Below are 23,820 nucleotides of genomic sequence, written 5' to 3'. Positions count from 1 at the left end.
CATGTCCTGGAGTTTGTTAAGTACAGTGATTCTCGTTGACGTGTTTATGTTAGATTCTTTGTGCAGAGCAATGATGGGATGATGGTCTGCAGTTCTGTGGAGAAAAAGGGCAAGTTATTTGAATAAATAAAACCATGAGTGTAAATGAACCGAAGGCCTCTGGTGAGATGAATCAAACTCCATGTTTAAATGCATCTTCATGGCGATTGCTTACTCATTTTTAGTTAGAGCAAGCTGAAAGACTTCCAAGCTTGTTTTCAGAATCTGGCCACAAATCAGAGGCAGTATTCATGTTGTATAGTGTTTGCTATTGCGCACAATGACAACAGTATTTTTAGTTTATTTTCCATCTACTTTGAGTGCAGCACAACAAATCAATTAAAAATCCTAATTAGGGCTTCCCTGGTGGCGCAGTGGTTGAGAGTCCGCCTGCCGATGCAGGGGACACGGGTTCGTGCCCCGGTCCGGGAAGATCCCACATGCCGCGGAGCGGCTGGGCCCGTGAGCCATGGCCGCTGAGCCTGCGCATCCGGAGCCTGTGCTCCGTGACGGGAGAGGCCACAACAGTGAGAGGCCCACGTACCACAAAAAAAAAAAAAAAAAAAAAAAAGATAAACAACTGAACAGTAAAACGGCATTAACTAGGAGTTAACAGAAGAGGGAACCTGGAAGACTTATATATATATAACACATATATAACTATCAAATAACAATATAATATAATATAATTATAATGTGGAAAGAGTGTGAGTGCAGAGAGTTGATAAATCCTACCAATAAGCAGAAGAAGCAAATCAGAACACAATGGGATTATATTTCATCCCCAATCATATTGGAACAGTGCAAAATGTCTGATAAAACAAAGATTGATAAGAATGTTGAGGAAAAGGAACTCCTTACTAAACTACTTTATCCAAAGTAGCTCCCTATCCCAGTTGCTCTTCTAATACCTTTTCTTATTTTCACTATGGCATTCCCACTCTCTGATATTTTTTCCTTCTCTAATTCTTGTTTGCAGTCTCATCCCCTATGAGGGTAGAGGGCTCATCTGTTCTGCTCACCATTCTATCCCCAGAGACTATGATAGCATCAGCACAAAGCAGGTGCTTAGTAAATAGGGCTAAAAAACGGTTATTTCAATCCACTGGGGTACTAGACCAATGTGTTTGAGGAACATTTGGATCTTTCAAGAGCTTTTCTAAAGCCCCTTCCAGATCTCTAATTTCTGAGTCAGGGCTTTACACCCCAGACTCTTGGAACAGAGCTCCCAGCCTTGACTTTGCTTCAGACAACCGTGACTATACTACAGAGATGTGAAGCCACATCCAGCCTGTACCTGTTTTTGTATGGCCCATGAGTAAAGAATGGTTTTTTTTTTTTGCGGTACGCGGGCCTCTCACTGTTGTGGCCTCTCCCGTTGCAGAGCACAGGCTCTGGATGCTCTGGCTCAGTGGCCATGGCTCACGGGCTTAGCTGCTCTGCGGCATGTGGGATCTTCCCGGACCGGGGCACGAACCTGTGTCCCCTGCATCGGCAGGCGGACTCTCAACAACTTTGCCACCAGGGAAGCCCCAAAGAATGGTTTTTATAGATAAACATTTGCAGTTGACTTGATGTTAGGAAACACTAACTTTGAACCCCAATGAAGCAAAATACTATCCAAAAGTAATATAGTATATCTATGTTACAAAACATTCTGCACAATTTTTATTATATGTTGAATTTTATCAATAAAAATGTAGAAATTTATCTTCTCTCTTATTACGTAAGAATCTACTTAATATCCTTGATTTTGCCTCTTGGCTCGCAACATCTAAAATATTTACTATCTGACTCTTTACAGAAAACATTTGCCAACCCCTGCTTTGGAAATAGCCTCAGGGCAACCTACATTTGCCTCAGTCCAGTCCACGAGACTCTTGTGCTAGAGTTTTGCCATCCGCAACATGAGAAGAATGGTCCTAGGCTTCCAACAGGGGTACTGAGAACATGTTTTGGTCCTCTGTAACCATTCATAGGAATGCCATCATAGTCGTCCAAGGTCTTTGTTTTGAGACCACTGCCATGTAGTGAATGTTAAAGTGGTTTAAATCCTGGTGTTTGCTTACTACTGCCTGTTACCCACCTTTTCTAACACACATATAGATTTGTTGAGATTATATTATGACAGTCAGATGACCGTATTTTTTCCAGCTTCTGGGTTCACTCTTTGTTGAATACTTAAAATGGTTTGAGCCATGTGCTGTGAGGGGTCCAGTACCTTTCCTCCCCTCAATGTTCTGATAATATCTGGGGCTTACATTTTCTGATCACTCTCCTAGCTCAGTGTTTTACCTCTCGCCACTGCTGTCTCCTCTGTGTTCTGCTCTGCCCACTTCTTTTATCCCCCAGAATGATGCAGGCATTAGTGAAGGTCTCAGGGTAATAGAGATGTCAGTGAAGTTCCAAACAAATTCAACTTAAAATTGATTAAAGATTTCTTGCCCATTGGGAATTTCTTACTGGCTGTCTTTTCTTCTTAGGCTCCTATACCATTGATCCTGCCTTCTCTTATCTACACATCAATCCCTTTCTTCCGTTTTTCAAGCCTTCAGACCATCACTTCCCATCCTATTCTCTTGAACTTACAGCAAACAAATCCCAAATGCATGTCATTTTCTTACTCAGGCAGTTTAGTTTTCTCCTCTCCTTCCAGGCCTGGCATAGAGATGAATTATATCACTCTGGCAGGAAAGCAGAATTGGTTGCAATCAGTGTTTGTTTTAAAAAATCATGTTTCCTACATCCTCTCTACTATTAGACAGTCTATATAATGTGCTCAGCACAGTGCCTTGGATGTATGTAGTAAGCACTCATTACCTGTTGATTGTGCCAGCTTAGGTCCAGTGCTGGTCCCCTCACTCTGGCTGTGGCTACTGCTGTTTTGTGATATAGGGGAAATATATTACTAGTGACATTTTGGGAACAGTAATATGTTGCTTCATGCAGAACTTCCTTTTTCCTTCATACGTGTCTTCATTACTTCCTTTGGCTTTTGGGATCCCTGGTGAACTATATTTCCTTCTGTCTGCCATGGAAATTAGTTTATATAGAGGGTGCTAACCTGAACTTTAGGGTTCAAGAGTGCCCAGAAATGACCCAGAAATGGCACACCTAGGAACATACCCAAGAGAATTGAAAACATGTTTGCACAAAACTTGTATGAATAGTATAAATGAATGTTTACAGCAGCACTATTCATAATAGCCATAAGTTGGAAGCAACCCAAATTTCCATTAAATGATGAATGCATTCACAAAATGTGGTATATCTGTATGATGGAATATTATTCACCTATAAAAAGCATGAAGTCCTGATACATGCTATGATGTGGATGAACCTTGAAAACATGATCAGTGAGAGAAAATAGTCACAAAAGGCCACATGTTGCCTCACTCCATTTTAATGAAATAACCAGAATAGGCAAATCTATAGAGACAGGAGTAGATTAGTGTTTGCTAGGGGCTGGGGGAAGAGGGGAATGTGAAATGGCTGCTACTGGAAATGGTTTTTTTTTTTTTTGAGTTGATGAAAATATTATGGAATTAGTGGTGATGGTTGCCTAATCCATGTATATATTTAAAAGCCACTTAATTGTTCACTTAAAAATGGTAAATTTTAGGGTGTGTGAATTATATCTCAGTTAAAAAAAATTCTCAGAAGCCCATGGAATGAATGGCAGGTGTGAAACCACATGCTTTGCTCTGTCCGGATAAATTAACTGTGAGAGAGTCCTGGGACCCCAGCCTGATGGTGCTCACTAATTGGCATGGGTATGCTCAACAGAAGGGCAGAGTCCACATGCTTGTTCTCTAGGAAGTACCTGGCTTGGCCTCTCAGGAGTGGTCACTTGGCTCCTGGTGAACTGCATGGTGCTCACCCTCCCATCAGCTCCCCAGGCGTGGCAGACGCATTGCAGAATCAGACACATGCAGCCCTACATTAGGAATCCAGGAGCCGGCTGTTTGCCGGATAAGGGGGAGCTGAAGCTGCCATCACTGTGAGCTTGCTGGCCTCCTAGTGCATCAGTTTTTTGCACAGAGCTCTGACCCAGAGCATCGGGTGTTTGTCAAAAGAGGTGGCCAAGCACGGGTCAGCCCACTGCACCTCTTCTAGGAGTGAGTTCTTCTGCTTAGGACTTCAGTTACCTTGGCTCTTTCTTTTTCTCACTTTCATTTTCACCCACAGGACCCTTGTCACCTCATTCATAATGACTTGTGTGCAGGGAGCATCTTATACATTTTGGAGGGCATTTGTGTTAAAGGGAACAGCAGTTATACCAATACCTTGCTTTTATACAACTCTCCCCAGCTTCCAAAGGCTTGCTCTGATGTTATCCCAAGTGGCTCTCATAGTAGCTTTATGAGTGAGATGGCTGTTATTTCCATTCCACCAAGAAAGAATCTGTTTAAATAATTAGTTCAAGGTAAATAGAGATTATAACCCAAGTTGGCTGAGGTCATATTTAGTATTGTTTCTACTGTATACTATGGCTACCTCCATGCTGAAGTCTGGATCTCAGAAAAATAGTTGACTATTGTAGATGTTAAGTTTGATACAAAGACTTCTTAGATATTTTCCAAGTCAAATAATGTATTTTAAAGCTTTTAGCTATTTTATCAGGTTGGAATTTCAAGCATGCCTTACATTACTTAAGAACAAATTTGAACTGATTATATAATTATGACAGGTAATGTTCTTTTGAATAGTGAATATTCATTTTGTACAGAAATAGTAAAAAATGGCTTATTTAACTAATGTGCACTTAGAGGACATTAACCTCAATCAGGAGCAGACAGCTATATCAGTTTTGAAACTGAAGTGCTTGAATTTCTTTGGGTACCCTGGATACAGAGAATTGTTTTGGAAAATCTGAGTGCCTAGGCCTTCCTCCTGGACAGAGAATGTTCTTATTTATAAAAGCAAACCACCAGCACAGATTGGAGCCTGTTTAACACATACAACATTGTATCCTTCCTTGTTATGAGTACTATCTCTATGTATAATTTGTTATTTTAAAAATATAGGCAAGCCAGGATGCTGATAATTAAAATAAAGGCACATATGTTTGGTCAAGTCATTAACCTAATAGGAAAAACAGAGCAAAAGTTCTCTTAAGGTTTTAAAAAATGTTTCAATAAGAAAACCATACAAAAGTGGGAGAGGGCTTCCCTGGTGGCGCAGTGGTTGAAAGTCCGCCTGCTGATGCAGGGGACACGGGTTCGTGCCCTGGTCCGGGAAGATCCTACATGCTGTGGAGCGGCTGGGCCCGTGAGCCATGGCCGCTGAGCCTGGGCGTCCGGAGCCTGTGCTCCGCAACGGGAGAGGCCACAACAGTGAGAGGCCCGCGTACCGCAAAAAAAAAAAAAAAAAAAAAAGAGTGGGAGAAGTGGAGTAAGGGAAATTGGAAATTTAATTTTCTGTGTCTTTTATCAGAGGAGTTCTTAGATTATAGTTATTTTGAAGCCAAAAATTTTCAATTTAAAAATAGAAGTGAAGAAATAGGAACAGATTGGAGTTTGGAGGAAAAAAAATTAGAGCAAAAAAGAGAAATATAACAGGAAGGCTCTGTACAGGGAATGCTTGTCTTCAGCTGCTTCTCAGATTTCCTCTGGATTGTGTAGACAACTAGTGCGGTGAAGACTTGAATCGAGTTCAGAACAATGAGTCTTCACAATTTTTGAGTTATGAAAATTTGATGAAAACAATTAGATGAAAGCTATGGATAAGCGTTCCAGAATACTGAACATCTGTTTGCATACACATTTGTTTACAGTTGATTTCAGGGGGTTCATGGGCCTCACAAAAATTCTTCTTTTGAGAGTGGATCAGAATCACTCATGGCGTTTTCAGAATACAGATGCCTCAGCCTTCCCTATCCCAGACCTCCTCCCTAAGGGAGGCATGAGTGCTGGGTTAAGACAGGTTCCATTATGGTTGGGACGGTTGATTCCTAAAGTTGGGATAAATGTTTCAATAACTAGTGTTCGGGCTTCCCTGGTGGCGCAGTGGTTGAAGAGTCCGCCTGCCGATGCGGGGGACACGGGTTCGTCCCCAGGTCCAGGAAGATCCCACATGCTGCAGAGCGGCTGGGCCTGTGAGCCATGGCCGCTGAGCCTGCACGTCCGGAGCCTGTGCTCTGCAATGGGAGAGGCCACAACAGTGAGAGGCCCGCATACCACAAAAAAAAGTTAAATAAATAAATAAATAAATAGTGTTCATTTCTAACTGAGGGGTGCCCCCGTGTGATGGGCTTTTGTCTGCTGGAATCATCTCACTGCTGGCTGGGCTGAGCTCCCTCAGAGGTGGAACTCGGAGTCCTGGTTAACAGCCTGTAGAGTCGGGACCAGCCCAGGTGAGGCCTGGTGTTGAGATGTGGTGCTGAGAGGTACAATCCTACTGATGGCCTCTTCTGCTCTCCGGGGTCTCAGGCTACACCTTGAAGAAGAGCCATGTTTTGTTTTCAGAATAGCAGCCAATGGTTCCTCCCTAGTATTGATTTTTATGTTTTTTCATTTGTAAATAAGTGCGTGTTCTATGCCGTTAAAATATTGAATGCTAAAAAAATTTTTTAAGGCAGAAAAATTCATAGCCTCTTGAGAAGCTTATGTTTATTATGTTATGGGTCATCTCTTCCAGTCTTCTGCCTTGTTTACAGCCCTGCTTTATATTTCTCCAGCTATGCACCATCATTAGTCCAGCATCTAAGCTAATTGGTAATGTTGCACTCTCTAACTATGCACTTATGGAATCTCTAAAACGATATAATTAGCAAGTGGACCCATATCCATAGTTACCAATTCACAGTAATTGGTTAGTTATATAGAAGGTGGTTAAAATAGAGAATACCCAAAAGTATACACACAGCCTATTTTAACTTAAAACATACGCAAGTGTATTCTTTTGCCAGTCTTTTGTTGTGAGTATGATCCCCTGCTGGAGTTCTGGTCTTTCTTGCAAAAACCCATCTGAACTGCATCACCCACCATTTTCAGTTTTGGTTTCTTTAAAGTAGAGCGAGAATTTGACACTTGTGAAGCAATCTGAGTGTAGAACATCTCTAGATTTTAGTGATTTTGTTTTTTCTTTTACAGTTACTTCACCCATGCCTATCGCAACAGTATTTAAAAATAGCATCTAGCTTTTCTCGACTTGGTTTTTATAGAAAAGAGAACCCGTTTTCTTTCTGTGCACGATTTCATCATTTTACCTAAATTTTAATTAAATTATATAATTTCAGTAACTTGTACAACTGATATAAACTGGTTTGGGAACGAATCAAATGACTCCTGGTAAAAATATGACTAAACTGGTAGCAGCAGGAGTACTACACAGGTAGAGTAAATACTGAGTGTCAGTTCATCTGACAAGTGGGTTTTATAGAGACAGGTTAAGAGTGCTTCTGCTGTAATATATTGTTATGTCAAAGAAAATAAAAACTGTGCACTATGTTCTAAAGTATGTTGGAGTTTATTTTATTTATAAAATAAATTCCTACGGTGAGGAATGCATTTATTTACCTTAAGAGGATCTACAGGGCTTCTCTGGTAGCGCAGTGGTTAAGAATCTGCCTGCCAATGCCAGGGACACGGGTTCGAGCCCTGGTCCAGGAAGATCCCACATGCCGTGGAGCATCTAAGCCCACGCGCCACAACTACTGAGCTTGCGCTCTAGAGCCCGCGAGCCACAACTACTGAGCCTGTGCTGCAACTACTGAAGCCTGTGTGCCTAGAGCCCCTGCTCTGTCAGAAGAGAAGCCACTGCAGTGAGAAGCCTGCGAGCCGCAACAAAGAGTAGCCCCCTCTCGCCGCAACTAGAGAAAGCCCACCCTCAGCAACAAAGACCCAACGCAGCCATAAATAAATAAATAAATAAATAAATAAATAAATAAATAAATAAATAAATAAAAAGAGGATCCTACACAGCATTGTTGTACAGATTGAATGATTAGAACTAGATCAGGGCAGTTATGAGCAGAAGGTCAATCTCTATAAGGCTCTATGGAATCAACCTCCTATGGCAAACATTTTATAGAAAAGCTCTGTGCTCTTGTTAACAAATAGATTTGGATAAAACCTAACTGATTTCAAGATATAGAATATGTACAGATTTAACTTAAATTTTATAACCAGTATTTAAATATTAATTAACCTTTTAATCTATCAAAACATTTTAATTGAAAAAAAATTTTTATATCCCCTCCCTCTTGTGTCTCCTTCCCACCCTCCCTATCCCACCCCCCCAGGTGGTCACAAAGCACCGAGCTGATCTCCCTGTGCTATGCGGCTACTTCCCACTAGTTAGCTATTTTACATTTGGTAGTGTATATATGTTAATGCCACTCTCTCACTTTGTCTCAGCTTACTCTCTATCAAAACAAATGTTAATTTTTTTAACCTTCAGAACCTCTAAATATTTTTTTTTGATTTAACAGAATTTTTTTTTTTTTACATTGTATGATTCCATTTATGTGAAATGTCCAGAATGGGTAAAGCTCCAGAGATACAGTGTATGTAGATGGATGGTTGCCAGAGGTGGAGGAGGGGGAAGTGAAAGTATAGGCAATGTTATCGTCTGTACCTTTATCCACCTTTGAGCCTGTGTCCTAGAACCCATTTCTAACTAGGCTGACAGTGTCACCTGTAGCCTCTTAGCTTCCCCACATCCCATAAATCCTAAGCTCTGATGACTCCACTTTCTTTGATTAATGGCTTTCAGGAAGGATTTTGCTTCTGCTGGGTGTTGACAAATTGTGGGATGGACTGAGGCCACAAAACCTGTTTTTTCTTGTAGGTTCAGTGAGGTTTGAACCCAAGTCTCCAGAGATGAAAAATTACTTCTTTAACCCACTACATCAGGAGCCTCCCCTTAATCTGCAGGATCTCTAAATATTTTTAAAAATTTTTATTGGAGTATAGCTGATTTATAATGTGTTAGTTCCAGGTGTACCGCAATGTGAATCATGTATACATATACATATAGCCACTCTGTTTTAGATTCTTTTCCCATATAGGCCATTACTGAGTATCGAGTAGAATTCCCTGTGCTATAGAGCAGGTCCTTATTAGTTATCTATTTTATATATAGTAGTGTGTATATATCAATCCCAGTCTCCCAATTTATCCCCCCCTTACCCCCTGTTAACCATAAGTTTGTTTTCTACATCTGTGACTCTATTTCTGTTTTATAAGTAAGTTCATTTGTATCATTTTTTAGAGTCCACATATAAGTGATATCATATGTTTGTCTTTGTCTGACTTATTTCACTTAGTATGATAATCTCGAGGTCCATCCATGTTGCTGCAAATGGCATTATCATTCTTTTTTATGGCTGAGTAATATTCCATTGTATATATGTACCAAAACAAATGTTAATTTTGAATGAAATGTCTTAAATTCTCAACAATGCTTTCTTTTTTTTTCAACAATGCTCTCTTAAAGTTTTTGTCAGAATTCCTGCTGAACTTCTTGTCATCTCTGTTTTTATTTTAATTTGAATCAAAGACATTTAAGGGGGCTTCCCTCGTGGCGCAGTGTTAGAGAGTCCGCCTGCCGATGCAGGGGACGTGGGTTAATGCCCGGTCCGGGAGGATCCCACGTGCCACGGAGCGGCTGGGCCTGCACGTCTGGAGCCTGTGCTCCGCGGCGGGAGGGGCCCCAGCAGTGAGAGGCCCGTGTACCGCAAAAAAACCCCCAAAAAACCCCCAAAAAATCATTTAAGGTTGATAATAATTTATTTCCACCTAAATAAATAGTATTTATATTTAGCTAGATTAAGATATTACTATAGGGGCCTCCCTGGTGGCGCAGTGGTTGAGAGTCCGCCTGCCGATGCAGGGGATACGGGTTCGTGCCCCGGTCTGGGAGGATCCCATATGCCGCGGAGCGGCTGGGCCCGTGAGCCATGGCCGCTGAGCCTGCGCGTCCGGAGCCTGTGCCCCGCAACGGGAGAGGCCACAACAGTGAGAGGCCCGCGTACCGCAAAAAAAAAAAAAAAAAAAAAAAAGATATTACTATAAAGCCCAGCTAGTAAATTTCCCTACTTTCTTCAAAAGTAATAAAAACATTGTCCTTAATCCTAAGAATGCTATCATGTTCTTTCCTCCCTGGCATTTAAATCAATGTAAAAATGTCCCTTGGAATCATATCTCTGGGGGACTGCAAAAGAAATAAAACACATGGTGTCCTCACAAGGCTTGTAGTCTGGTTTGAGAAGCAAGATTGACACACTTGAAACAAATTATAACAAACATCTGATTAAGTATAAAATGAGAAGTACAAGCAATAGTTGCTGAAGATCCTGCTTTGCATAGTTTATTTTGTGTATAGTGGAGGCTTGAGTGATTAGGAAATTTGGGGGAAGTATGTGGGACTAAAACTGGATCCAGAAGAATAAGTGGAATTTGAACTGACTAGGGAATAAGGGAGAGAATTCTGGGTACGAGGGAAAAGGCCTGGCCTGGCATGTTAGGGGCAAGATGCTTTTAGGAAACAGACCAGAGAGTAGGATCTGTTTTGTCCTTATGGTCTTTATCTGAGCACTTCCTGACTTCCCTGAGTCTTATCTTGGCAATGAATTGTCATCGGTTACACTTCTTTTCTTTCCTTATGGGAGAATCTCCATAAGACCAATCATCCATTCTAGCCTACCATTCAGTCCTTGACGGCATGGCATTGGGAAGGTTCTGTGGGGATGCATTTATAATAATGATAACCATCTTTTACCCAGTGCCTTTTAGGGACCTGTATCAGTCAGAATAGGCTAGGTTATACTGCAGTAGCAAACATCATCAAAATTTCAGTAGGTTAAAAGAGGAAATATTTATCATTCATGCTATATTCCCAGTGTGGGTTGGGGAGGGAGGTGAGAGGCAAGATCTCACCTTCTTGCTGTCGTTCAGGGACTCAAGATGCCCTTGCCTCAACTTAGATATACCATTGCCATTCATCAGAAAGGCCTGAATCTTTTCTAATCCTCCTTTTTAACTCACTGAGGATTCATTGTCTATGACATTTTCAGAGCCACTGGTGAATTTTTTAGTATATTCCACATCTTATGGGTGAAGAATTTCATAAGTTTGTTACCCCTTGCATCAATGAGTGTGTAAGTGCAAGACAGCCATTGTGGTTTTCACCTGGGAATCCCTTCTAAGTTGCTATTGGGCGTAAAATGTCTATTTTTCTTTTCTTTTTTTTTTTTTTTTTTTTGCGGTACGCAGGCCTCTCACTGCTGTGGCCTCTCCCGTTGCGGAGCACAGGCTCCGGACACACAGGCTCAGCGGCCATGGCTCACAGGCCCAGCCGCTCCGCGGCATGTGGGATCTTCCCGGACCGGGGCACGAACCCATGTCCCCTGCATCGGCAGGCGGACTTTCAACCCCTGCGCCACCAGGGAAGCCCAAAATGTCTATCTTAACAGTAAAACTAGATATGGGGAAGATAAAACTCTTGGACCTGGGATGAAGGCAGCATGGTGTAGCAGAGCAACGATGGGAGTAGCAGCCTAGAGGTATGGGTCCAAGTCACAGCCCTCCTCCTCCTACCTGTGTGACTTGTATGTCACTTCACCTCTCTAAGCTTCATTTTCTTCAATTATAATATAAAGGAGTTGGTCTAGATCACTCTTCAGGTCTTTTTGAATACAGTGATTCTCTGTTAGTATGAAACAAATAAAATTTAAGGCTAGAAATAGTTTCTGTCTTCTGAATTCTATAACTTGTTTATTTTTAAAGCTCCTCATGTGGATGGAAGTTTGCTTGTTTTTCTTTAATGCAAGGAGTGTTAGTGCTCCTTTCTCATACAATTAAGAAATATGGTCAACATTTTTCATCGGTTTAGACCTGCTGTATTTATTTTCACAATCTGTCCCGTTTACTCTTGTTATTTCCATTTTGAAATGGGGAAAGGGGACTGGGCCAAGGTCAGATGACACTTTGGCAGCTTCACTTCTAACCTTTGAGAGTCCCTTTCTCTTTCACCAAAGAACTCTCAGTTCAGAGAGTTACAAACCCGGTAATAACTGACCTCCGAAAAAGTCTGCTTCCTTCGGCAATTCTTCATGTTCCTGAAAAGGGCCACTTAATGATAAGCTTCCATTTAGGTTTGAAGCTTAAAAGTGCTTTTGGTTCCAGAGTTGTCCAGCCAGCTCTCTCTCTGCCTTCTTTTACACTGCTGGCAGCCTCCCACAGATGAAAAAGAAACATTTATTGAGCTGCTTCTACTTGTCAGACACTATAACTTACAGTGTACTCAGACAGAAAAATGTTCTATAAATATAGAATCATGTGAGGAATGTCCCAGAACCAGAGTCTTATCTCTAATTGTCAGTAGGATTCACTCAGGCTACCAGATACTATATCATAATCAAAAGGGCCAGAGAGTGGCAATATGGACAATATAAAACATGGACTATATAAAGGTGACAAGTTAGTTAATGATGAATGAACATTCACTTAAAACTGAGAAACATATATGCATACATACGTACAAATATACATACATAAATAGTTGTGTGCAACCGATGGCTTATAGTCAGTGGGGTATGACAGCCTCATCAGGAAACTGATGATACCCTTGAACCGTGGTGTGTGGTTTTTCTGGGGTCCTGAAACCCATTTTTCTCTTTCCCACCCACCCTCGGCTGTCCTACTCACGGCAGAGCACCTTGTCTTGCTTGCTACATCCTTTTTCAGAGGCTACCCAAGCGTCATCCAGTGTCTCTGGTTGATTTCCAGGGATGGCTTTGTGTTCCATCTATGCATCGTGCCACATGCAGCTGCTGTTCCCCACGTCAGCCTGCAGGGTGGCTATTGGATGCTGCAGCTCTGCATCTCAGATGTGGCCTCTGGGATGCATTCTTTTTGCCATGATCCCCATCTCCCTGCACTTGGTGATGCTGGGTGATGCATTTTAATTCTTTTCGGTAATAGAAATCATGTCTTGTTTAGACTGTAGAACTGAAACACTTTTCCTGTGAAACTGCTCAGCAGCACGGAGCCTTACCACTGATGGGCTTTCTGCTCAGCATTGTGCCACAGAGCCTCCTTAGAGGTTCGGAGGCTGAGAGGCTAAGGAGGCATCTGCATGGACGTGACTGGCAGCCTCAGGATCACACTGAGGGAACCCATGGGGGACTTGTGGTTTGGCATGAGGTGTGAGGACTCATGTGGCTCATGAGAGCCACCAAAGAGTCCTGGGTACCACTTATTGACAACCCTGGGTCCCAGGTGAACTTGTGGGGAGGATGGAGATTGCTGAGCAGGTATTTGGGGAGCAACCCTTTTTCCTCTCATGCCCCCCATTTTCTTGTTTCCCTTCTCTATTCCTCTCCCTCCTTCCTGGTGGTTTTCCTGTTCTCCCTGCCCTCTGCTAACTCCATGTCTCTTTTGGCTTTGGCATCTACTCAGGATTCAAGAATCCTTGAAATAACACACCATTGTAAAGCAATTATACTCCAATAAAGATGTTAAAAAAAGAAAAAAAGAATCCTTGAAATGGGTTTATAGGGGTCCTGCAGACCTTCCATTTTGAGAGGGTAATGTTTTGGGAACTGGTAAATAACTTGGGGGATATTAACTGGCTGGAGTTTTCAAACTGAAGTAAATCCATGACCTCATAACAGATTGATGTTGATTCAGATGATATTAAGCTTCTAGGATTCTGAGTCCCAAGTCTGGGTAACTTACATGTTTTGAATACAGTGTGCATATGTGTGGAGGGGTGTGTGTGTGCCAGAGAGAGAGAGAGAGAGAGAGAGAGAGAGAGAGAATCCTTAAAAATGTGATAAATGCTGTTTCTACGTTCCTTTTTGCTTTCTTAGGCAAACAGTCTTATATAATCTTACTTTCATAAGACAAATGAAACTCCTCCCTTCCTTTCATGGTTGATGTGTAACCCTAGTGAGATCCTGATTTCATATTTGAGTGCCTACTGTGTATGCAGATGTTATATAGTTTCCATATCATGAAAATGAATGAAAACCTTTGCATTTCACTGGATCTACTCCAGGAATTTGGCTTCTCTTTCTGTTGTCAATGATAAAAACCTAAAATACATTATATATTTTATTCTCTTCACCAGCCCTTTGTTTGTTTCAATCTCACCCAGACTTGAACGGTTTTGCCACACACAGAAAACACAGTGAATTTAAAGATGTCAGTTTAAGAACAAAACCCAACTCAAATTAGTTTGGCATTTCTTTCCAACTTACCAGGATAACTTAGAGAATAAATCTAGAGCTGAGCATTTATTCCTCCTTGTCCTTTTATTTTTTATTTTATTTAAAAAATTTCTTCCTAAAAGTTATCTGCTTGAATGATAGTGCATGTTTTCTTGTAAGAGTTGATTTGATTTCTGGTTCCCTTGCCTCCCAGCCTACGCTCTGTGTAATGTTGCAGAGGCGGCAGATTGATGGGGAAAGGATTCACAATGTGCTCTGGATTTGGGTTTCAGTATGTGTGCTTTCTGCTGCCAAAGACATTTAGCAGATGGACTTGGGGAGGTGGGACTGGGCCTTGACAGAGAGGGGACCTCAGGGTAAGAAGCTCTTTTGAGCTCGGCTGCCTCTGCCTTTCCCATCTAGCCATTTGGACCCTGGCCCACTATTAAGTCTATCACAAGATTAAGGAGACTGAGCTTTTTGTTGTTGTCGGTGTCTTTAGTTTTCAGCAGTTTGATTAAGATGTGTATGGACATAGATTTCTTTGTGTCTTTCTGTTAGGGGTTTGCTGAGCTTCTTGAATCTCTAGGTTTATGTCTAATGTCAAATTTGAGAATCTTTTAGCCATTATACCTTTAAATATTTTTTTCTACACTGCATTCTTTCTCTTCCTCCTCTTGGATTCCAGAAACTGAGTGTTAGACCTCTTGATATTGTCCACAGGTCCCTGAGGCTCTTTTCATTTTTTTAAAAAATAAATTTATTTATTTATTTTGTTTTTGGCTGCATTGGGTCTTCATTGCTGTGTGCGGGCTTTCTCTAGTTGTGGTGAGCGGGGGCTACTCTTCCTTGCGGTGCACAGGCTTCTCATTGCGGTGTCTTCTCTTGTTGTGGAGCACAGGCTCTAGGCGCACTGGGTTCAGGAGTTGTGGTGCACGGGCTCTAGAGTGCAGGCTCAGTAGTTGTGGTGCACGGGCTTAGTTACAGCGCGGCATGTGGGGTCTTCCTGGACCAGGGCTCGAACCCGTGTCCCCTGCGTTGGCAGGCGGATTCTTAACCACTGTGCCACCAGGGAAGCCCTCATTTCTTTTTCAAATAATTTTTTCTCTCTGTTGTTCAGATTGGATACTCTCTATTGATCTGTCTTCAAGTTTACTGACTCTTTTTTGTGTTATATTCATTCTGCTATTGAGTCCAACTACTGAGATTTTTATTTTGTTTATTGTATTTTTCAGGTCTGAAATGTCCATTTGGCTCTTTATATATCCTATTTCTTTGCTGAGACTTTCTATGTTTCTGTTGGTTTCAAGAGTGTACACTATTACTTCTTGGAGTATTTCTGTGATAGTTGCTTTTAAGTTTTTGTCAAATAATTCCAGTATCTGTGTCATGTCATTGGCATTTGTTGATTGTCTTTTCCCCACACCAATTGGGATTTTCCTGATTCTTCATACGCTGAGTAGTTTTGGGTTATATCCTGGGTATTTTGTATGTAATATCGTGAGACTCTGAGTCATGTTTAAATACTATAGATAATGTCCATATATTTGTTTTTACAGGCACTTGACCTGGTTGGGTTCAGGTCTCAAGTTCCAGCCAGCCTTCTATGGATTATGGTTTCAGTATCAGTTCTGTTTTCAAAATCTTTGCAGTGTTCTTCAGATCTGTCCCACATGCATGACACCAGTGGCCAGTCTGGCACCTGGTGGAAGTCTGTCTGTTAGCTTGGTTCTCAAAGTTTTTGATATGCTAATGGTTCAGATGCACGTGCAGATGCAAGTATCTAGGTATCTGGGGTGGGGAGGGGATTGTTTCTAGCATGCGCACTGATAGCAAAATCTGTGGATGCTCAAGTCTCTTATACAATGGCATACTACATTTGGCCCTCAGTATCCCCAGTGTTCCGCATCCACAGATACCGAGGGTTGACTGTATTATCTAGCTCCCTGCATTTCTGAACCTCTGGCTAGAAAGGCTAGACTTTACTCTTGCTCTGCGTGTGTTTTATGGCACCCTTCCCATGACTATGTGTGTTTTATGGCACCCTTCCCATGACTATGTCCAAGGCCAAGGCCAAGCTGCCCGAGAAGAGAGAAAATACTCAGCAGGGTTTGGGGCCACAACCTCACATCAGAGAAGAAACTTCCCTTTCCTCAGAGTTTTAGGTGCTTGCGGACTCCTGCTGTGGCTTCCACCGCTGCAGTGGGATTGCCTGGGAGTTGGGATGCTAGAATGAAGGAAAAGAAATGCAAGGAGAGGGGGAAATGGGGAAGCCCCCTGCTGTCTCTGAGCATTAGGAGACCCCTTCCCTCCTTGAGCCTGAACTAGAGGGCTTCTCCTGGAGCTCTCGGTCTGCAATGATGTCCACATCCAGTGTGCGGCTGCCTGAGTCGGGGCTCGAGGGGGATACCAGGAGAAAAACAGTGGTGACCTCACTGCTGGTTCCTGGTACTTTGAGTTCTGGCCTTCAGTCTGCCTGCCAGTATTTACTTTTCAGATTCTTCAGATAGCTGCCCTCTGCATTCTGTCCAGGTTTTACTGCCATATTCAGTGCCAGACACAGGGTGCGGGCGTGCTTATCCATGTTACCCAGAACTGAAACGGAGATATTTTTTTAAATGAAATTTTTGCATGGGGTACCTGAATTTTAAATGCTACCATAAAGTGTGTAACTGACCCCTGCTCTTTCCAAAGCAGGGCTGATTCTGAGAGAAAGTCCTGTTAAATGAGAATGGTGGGGAGAGACATGTGAGCTGCCACCCAGAGACTCTGGGAGCCCCTAATCCCACTCGAGCAAAGTCCTAGAAACCATGGTTATCTCAGGACATTCCAGAAAGACAGTGGCTGGCGCTTACCTAGATTCATGCTCTGCCCAGGTACCATTTTGTGCCTCCGCCTCCCCCAACAACTCCCACAGCCCCCCCTTCTCCTTCTAAAAAGGAGCAAACAATTGCCTTCAATCATTGTTTCCTGCCCACTGACAGATGCTCTTAATTAGCACAGAATTGCAGCAGAATTGCCAAATAAATAGATTTTGCTTGTTTTGAGTTTGGTTTTTTTTCTAGAAAGCTTAGGCTTCCCAAAATCAACTCATCACACAGGCTCAGCGTATTGTTTAGTTTGAGTCAAGGACTCACAACCTTGTTCTTTTCCACAGGCACAACCACAGCACAGAAAATCAATTGTTAGCTATCTCTCCCAGCAGAAAATTGCTGGTTCTAAAACCTTTCAAGAGCTTACTAGCTGTGGGAATGCGCATTTGAGAGTATTGAAACATTGTAAAAATATCCCAGACACTCTACCAATTATCCATCACAATAAAGAAACTGATTATTTAAATCACTTATCATACAATTTCATCCCCAAAGAACTGTAGCATTGAAACACAGAGGAGTGGTACCATTAGACTTCTTCTTTGGTTCTTATTTTAAAAGAAAGTAAAAAACATGCATGTACAAAACTTGCTTGTACAACTGATGGTGAAACTGTTGCTAATTGGACAATTTCTGTGTGGCCTGCATGAGGTCATTCATGGGTGTGGGGAAAACGGCCTCTGAAGAAGGAAGCTGTTGTTCCAAATTTCAAGGCAAAGAAAGCTTTTGCACAAGGCAGAATCGATGATTCTCTTTTCAGGTCATGGGTGGCTCTGCTTTTATATGTGTGTGTGTATATATATATATATATATATATATATATATATATATTTTAATGCAACCAGTTTTGCTTGGGGCTTATGGTCTTGAATTAATATATTTCTATTAGATGCATATGTGTAGGCTGGTAGGCAAAAGAGTATTTTAAAAGATTGCTTTATTTTTTGCATTATCTTTTATTAGTAGAATCTTGGAATTCAGTTTCTTTGACTTGAAAGAATCATTTTCTTTTTTCAAGAAACAAATTTGATGCTGAAGTCATAAATTATAAAAATATGTGGAAGCCTCACGGCTGTGCTTGCTGCCGTCTTTAGAGCCAGATCCATCATCTCTGTGCACCAACTTGGGCTGACTCAGCGATCACTTTTTACCCTTTGGGAAGAGATGCTCAGATGTCTGCAAAATAGCCCCCAAACAACATGAGTTAGTTGTGTATAGAATCCTTTGCTTAGTGTTAATTTTTGGAATTTTTTTCTGTATAATCAAGACATTTCCCCTCGTTAGAAGAAACCAGTTCACTTTGCAACGCATGTTTCCTGGAGGAAGTGCAGGATGAATCCTTCACAGACAAAAGGGGGTGGGGGCTGCTGCCTTTCCTCAGAAACCTGGGACCCTGCCTTTTCTGGGATGGCTGTCTTTGCTGCAGGAGGGGCTCCTTTGAACGACTGGCCTGGTGGTTTAGGTAGAGGGCCGGACCACAGATTGCAAAGGAATTGGACTACACCCCCCCCTCACCACCCCGCCCACCACCCCTGCAGGGGCTCAGGAGCCTGGCCGCTTCTCTGTGGCAACTCATTGTGTATGCTCCATTTGACGTTTCAGCTCAAGCCTGCCGGGGACAGACAGACCAGCCCCCAATGACCCCAGTGACTGTACCTCCACCACCTTCTGCATAAGCTGCTCCTTTACCCATCTGAAGAGGAAGTGGGGGTGACAAAAGGGACTGGGAATCTACCTTCCCACCTCCTGGGAGTGAGGGGGGGTAGCCTTGTCCTGGCCACTTGATATTTGGAGCACATGGCTAATAGTGGACCTTGGCATTTTAGGGAACTGTTTGAGGGTAAAATCATAATGATAAAATCTTTTTAAAAGAAGAAGATGGGTTTTTTGCCTTGTACTAGTAAACACCAACCATGGGTATTTTAAGGTGCTCAGAGAATTCTGTTTGTGGGATCTTTGAAAGATAAATATTGATGTGTGCACTAGAGAATTAAGACAAGTGATAATTGAAAGAGATGATAAAAGCTAGTGGTTTCCTTGGGGAAATAATCACAAACTGCTGTCAGACTGATGCCGATGAGAACATTACTTTATGTGAAATGTTTTTTAAACAGCTCAACCAAAGCATTAAGCCAGAGCACTTCTGAGGGCATCTGTCTGCTGTATATTTCTATTATATCCCCACCTGAGGCCCCTCAACTTATGTTATTCACCATTCCAGCTGTCGCGTTTAGCTTTGTCGTGGTCAACACTCAGTGAAACTGAGAAATATCAGATAGCAAGATGGATACTGCTTGTGGATTCTTAAGATAATTATATAGTTTTGTCATGTTAAGTCACCATATGGATTCACTGTTACTGATCTGTGACATTACTTTCGTGTGTTAGCCCAGGTTAAGTGCTTCTACTGTTTTTAAGGTGTCTCTTTAATGAGAGTTTTGGGCTTCTCACATTGGAGACTGCTTCCTGTCATCTACATTTGTATTTTCTGGCATTTATTTTGGATTGTTACTTGGGTCCTTCATCTCTCCGTGACCCCGTTGTGCCCTACAGAGATTTCGGTCAGAGCTCTTGCAGAACTTCATTGCATTTATTGGTGCACACAGCTCTGTCCTATATTAAATTGTAACCCAGAGCCTGGCACGAGGACAAATGGCCACTGAATGAATGAATGACTCCCTGGTCAAGTCTCAGTGCCTCTTTCCAGAGATGCTGTGCAGGAGGCCTTCCACTTGCCTGTCCAGAGCCACTCTCCATCCTGCTCCTCCTGCTCTGCACCCCCGTAGGCTGACCTGTGGGCCAACCACAGCCTCCCTCTTCTCTAGCTTCCCCTTCGATTTGACAGTTAGGGCGGGTATGTAATAGGGCTGGGTGTGATGGGGATTGGCTGTGTTCTTCTATGAAACACCTCCCCCGTGCAGTTTCCCTCTCTGGGTGCCACAAATTCCTCCCCCTCCTTGCTCCTTCAGGCTCAGGGTTTGTAAGGGCTCCCTGGTGCTACCAGCCACAGGTATTGCATTACTCCTTATTGGTTTCCTAAACTCTGCCTACACCTTTGTATTATAAATAGTCTCTCTATTAAATTCTTCCCACTGTATCCTGCTGGGACCTGGCCGATATTTCCCCAGTCACCCAGACGACAAAGTTGTTTGTAACCTAGATATCATAATCTGTGTCTCTTGCATTATTTCACGTAAACACTCTCCTCTAGGCTGGTCTACAACCAAATTAGAATCAAATAGAGCAGGGGTCAGCAAACTACAGCCTTGCAGGCCCAGTCCAGCCTGCCGGCTGTTTTTGTAAATGGAGTTTTATTGGAATACAGTCCTGACCATTTGTTTACTTACTGTCTTTGGCTGCTTTTGAGCTACAACAGGCGGTGAGGAATTGCAACAGAAACTGTATGGCCTGCAAAGCCTAAAATATTTGCTGTTTGACCTCTTATAGAAAAAGTTTACAGATCCCTGATTTAGAGGAGAACCATAATGTGGGATCTTTATCATTTTCATCAAGAGGCTTCTGGGCCAGGTGCCAGGGTACTTGTCAGGGTCCCACGACAATGAGGTGGGGAGTTTTAAGCCCCAGGGCTGGACAAGCTTGCATGCAGCATTGTGTTGCTGTGCTGACAGCAGCGGCAACCTGGGAAGACACTCTTTGTCATTAGACGCAAAAGGAGTGTGACCAAGCAAAACTAAGAGGCGTTTGTACTAAAGTGTGTCTATAATTTATGATTTCATAATTAAGTAATTTCCCAGAAAGAATGACTTTCCCTAACGTTTCAGCATTTCCCTGTCAAACTTATCTTGTATGTATCTGTCTCCCCCACCAGACTGTGAGCACCTCCCAGGAGCCTCTGGGTTTTGTTCCCATGTGTGCCGACCAGTGCGTGGCACAGAGTGGCTGATGCTCAATAAGTACTGTTTGACTGAATGGTGGTCAACAGCTAATTTAGAGAAGGAAAAAAGAAATAGGGGGTGGGAGCCATTAACTGGGAAGATATATTACTTAATGTTCTCAGGCTCTCTCTGACTGGAGTCTCTTGCCTACTCAACCTTCACAGAACAGGAACAGCTATACGAAAAGCCTGTTTCCCAAAAAAAGGTGCCCCTCAGGGCAGACTGACTACATAATTTGCAGGGCTCAGCACAGAATAAGAATGTGGAGGCTCTTGTTAAAAAATTATTAAGGGTGTCAGCACTGAGCCAAACACAAGCCCTTCTAAGACTGTGCAGGTTGCATGCCCATGAAACTGTCCCTGCCTTAAGGATTCCTGAGGAAAAGACAGCCTGTGGGAAATCAGTGAGGGTTTTTTCAGTCCAGAGGACTGCAGGGGTCTCAGCCACCATAAGGCAGTGCAGACCTGACTAGCCAATAAGACTGTGGGTTCTCGGGACTTGGTGCAGTGATATGAGTCTCATAATGCCTAACCTGGAATAACGCTTTACCACTTACGAAGTGTCTGCATTTATCTCTGACCCTCATGCCAGAGTGTACTCTTCTTCCCCAAGCCCACACACTTGGCTTCACACTGACTAACCTGCTTGCCCCCCACTCTTCCTTGCTTTCCGTTTAACCCCAAGTCACCTAGGCCACCCCATTTCGGGGCAAAAAGACCATAAATGTACTAAAGTGCCTCAGGGCTAGCCTGTTTCGATGTTTCTTTGTGGGTGACAGACAGTTCTTGCCATAATACCTGTCTTAGGCTATTCTGGCTGCCATAACAAAATACCACAGACTGGCTGGCTTACAAACAACAGAAATTTATTGCTCACAGTTCTGGAGGCTGGACGTTCAAGATTGGTGTGCCAGCATGGTTGGGCTCTGGTGAGGGCCCTCTTTTGGGCTGCAGATGGCTGACTTCTTTCTGTGTCCTCACATGGTGTTAGGGCCTAGGGAGCTATGAGGGGTCTCTCTTTTTTTTTTTTTTTTGCAGTACGCGGGCCCCTCACTGCTGTGGCCTCCGGACGTGCAGGCCCAGCGACCATGGCTCACGGGCCCAGCCGCTCTGGGCATGTGGGATCCTCCTGGACCGGGGCATGAACCCGTGTTCCCTGAATCAGCAGGCAGACTGTCAACCACTGTGCCACCAGGGAAGCCCAGGTCTCTCTCTTTTTTTTTTTTTTTTTTTGTGGTACGCGGGCCTCTCACTGTTCTGGCCCCTCCCGCTGTGGAGCACAGGCTCTGGACACGCAGGCCCAGTGGCCATGGCTCACGGGCCCAGCCGCTCCGCGGCATGTGGGATCTTCCCGGACCGGGGCACGAACCCGTGTCCCCTGCATCGGCAGGCAGACTCTCAACCACTGTGCCACCAGGGAAGCCCGAGGGGTCTCTTTTAAAAGGGCACTAATTCCGTTCATGAAGGCTCCACCCTCATGACATGAGCACCTTCCAAAAGTCCTACCCGCCTAACATCATCACACTTTAGGGCACTAGGATTTCAACATAGGAATTTGGGGTGGGAGACAGGTGTTCAGACCATTGCAATACCTGACTGGAGAACAATGTGTATACATGAACAGTCTCTTTATTTTGTCCCCAGAACCCTCCCCTGCCCCTTTCCTCACCTTAAAATGGGGTTATGGGGCCCATCTTAACCACTCTGCAGGAACCCCTGTGCCCAGACCCCCAGAGTCTTTCCTGACGCTAGATGTTCACCCTGCCAACTGCTGGGGCTTCTCCCTGCCCAGGCCCCTGCCCTTCCGCATCATACACTCTGGGCAGTACTCTGCCCTTGGGATCACAGTGAGCCTCCGGAGGTTTCCAGGTGGTGACAGCTATAGGCGGGGAACTTGAACTCTAGCAAGGATTTTATGACTAGTGCTTCCTTTTGATTGGAGGGGTCCCCATTTTTTATTCTTCTAGATCACCACTACTTTCCTCCAACCCTTCATCCACTCTACCCTTGCTGTAAAAGGGGGCTTAGGGTTCTGATCCCCCTGCTCCTGGGAGCTCCTCATTTCCTCAGCTGAAAGCTGGAGGTTGTCTCACAGTGCTAGAAGGCCACCCTTGCCAGCCGTGGTAGTGCCAGCTCCAGGGACTGTTGGCAGGTGCATGGTCCAGATGACAGGTGCACTGAGGTCTAGAACTCTGGGTGCCGCCCCCCGCTTGCTCGGGGGGAAGGTGCCCAAGCGCCCTGAGGATTCAGGCATTATGGGACCATGAAAACAAAACTGGCCCCTAGGAGGCACCTATTTCTGAAGCTCTAAGCCTTGGAAACCATAGTAGGCAGGGGAGGTTTTCTCCACAACGGGGAGCGGCTCCGGGTAATACAAAGCCGCAGCTGAGAGAGCCTCACGGGGTCGAGTGGAGTTTGCCTTTGATCAGAAGCTCGAGACAGATGTCCCCTCTAGCTTTTGCAGTCTCCTGCTTAATCTGGTAGCCGGGCTTTCTCAGACCTCATTTGTCTCCCTGTGATTGATGTGGCCTTAACTATAGCAGCTCCGAACCAACTCCCTGCCGCAAAGTGCAGCTGTGTTTGTTTTGCAGGCGGCTAGTAGTCTTGCCTCCCTGATGCTCTGCATCCTGCCCACCCCCATCCCAAGCTCCTGATACCTTACACACTGACCTATGTTTTCTCCTTACAGGGTCCCCGGTGGCATATAGACCTTCAGCCTTGGGCAGGCCCTGCTCGGTCCCTGGATGAAGAAGCCTTGAGGTTCCTGAGATACATCAGCACCATTCAGGTTGTGTTTCAGGCATAAGTGGGTATGGAGACTCTGTAAAAGATGCTAATTGCCCCCTTTAAAAAAA

At 43.6% G+C, this 23,820-nt stretch overlaps 1 protein-coding gene across 1 annotated transcript in view; it reads left to right on the top strand.

Moving 5' to 3' along the window:
- The window catches only part of METTL24 (methyltransferase like 24), a 105,767-nt gene that overhangs the window by 10,142 nt on the left and 71,805 nt on the right, over positions 1 to 23,820 (top strand). The window contains exon 2 of the mRNA XM_081250800.1: positions 23,655 to 23,753. Coding sequence (XP_081106926.1) covers positions 23,655 to 23,753 — 99 coding nt within the window. The remainder of the gene's footprint in view (positions 1 to 23,654; positions 23,754 to 23,820) is intronic.

Source organism: Mesoplodon bidens (genome assembly GCF_964165515.1).
Source record: "Mesoplodon bidens genome assembly, chromosome: 12".
Classification (NCBI taxonomy): Eukaryota; Metazoa; Chordata; class Mammalia; order Artiodactyla; family Ziphiidae; genus Mesoplodon; species Mesoplodon bidens.
Note: the sequence above shows the minus strand (reverse complement) of the source record. Positions and strands in the feature narration are given on the sequence as shown.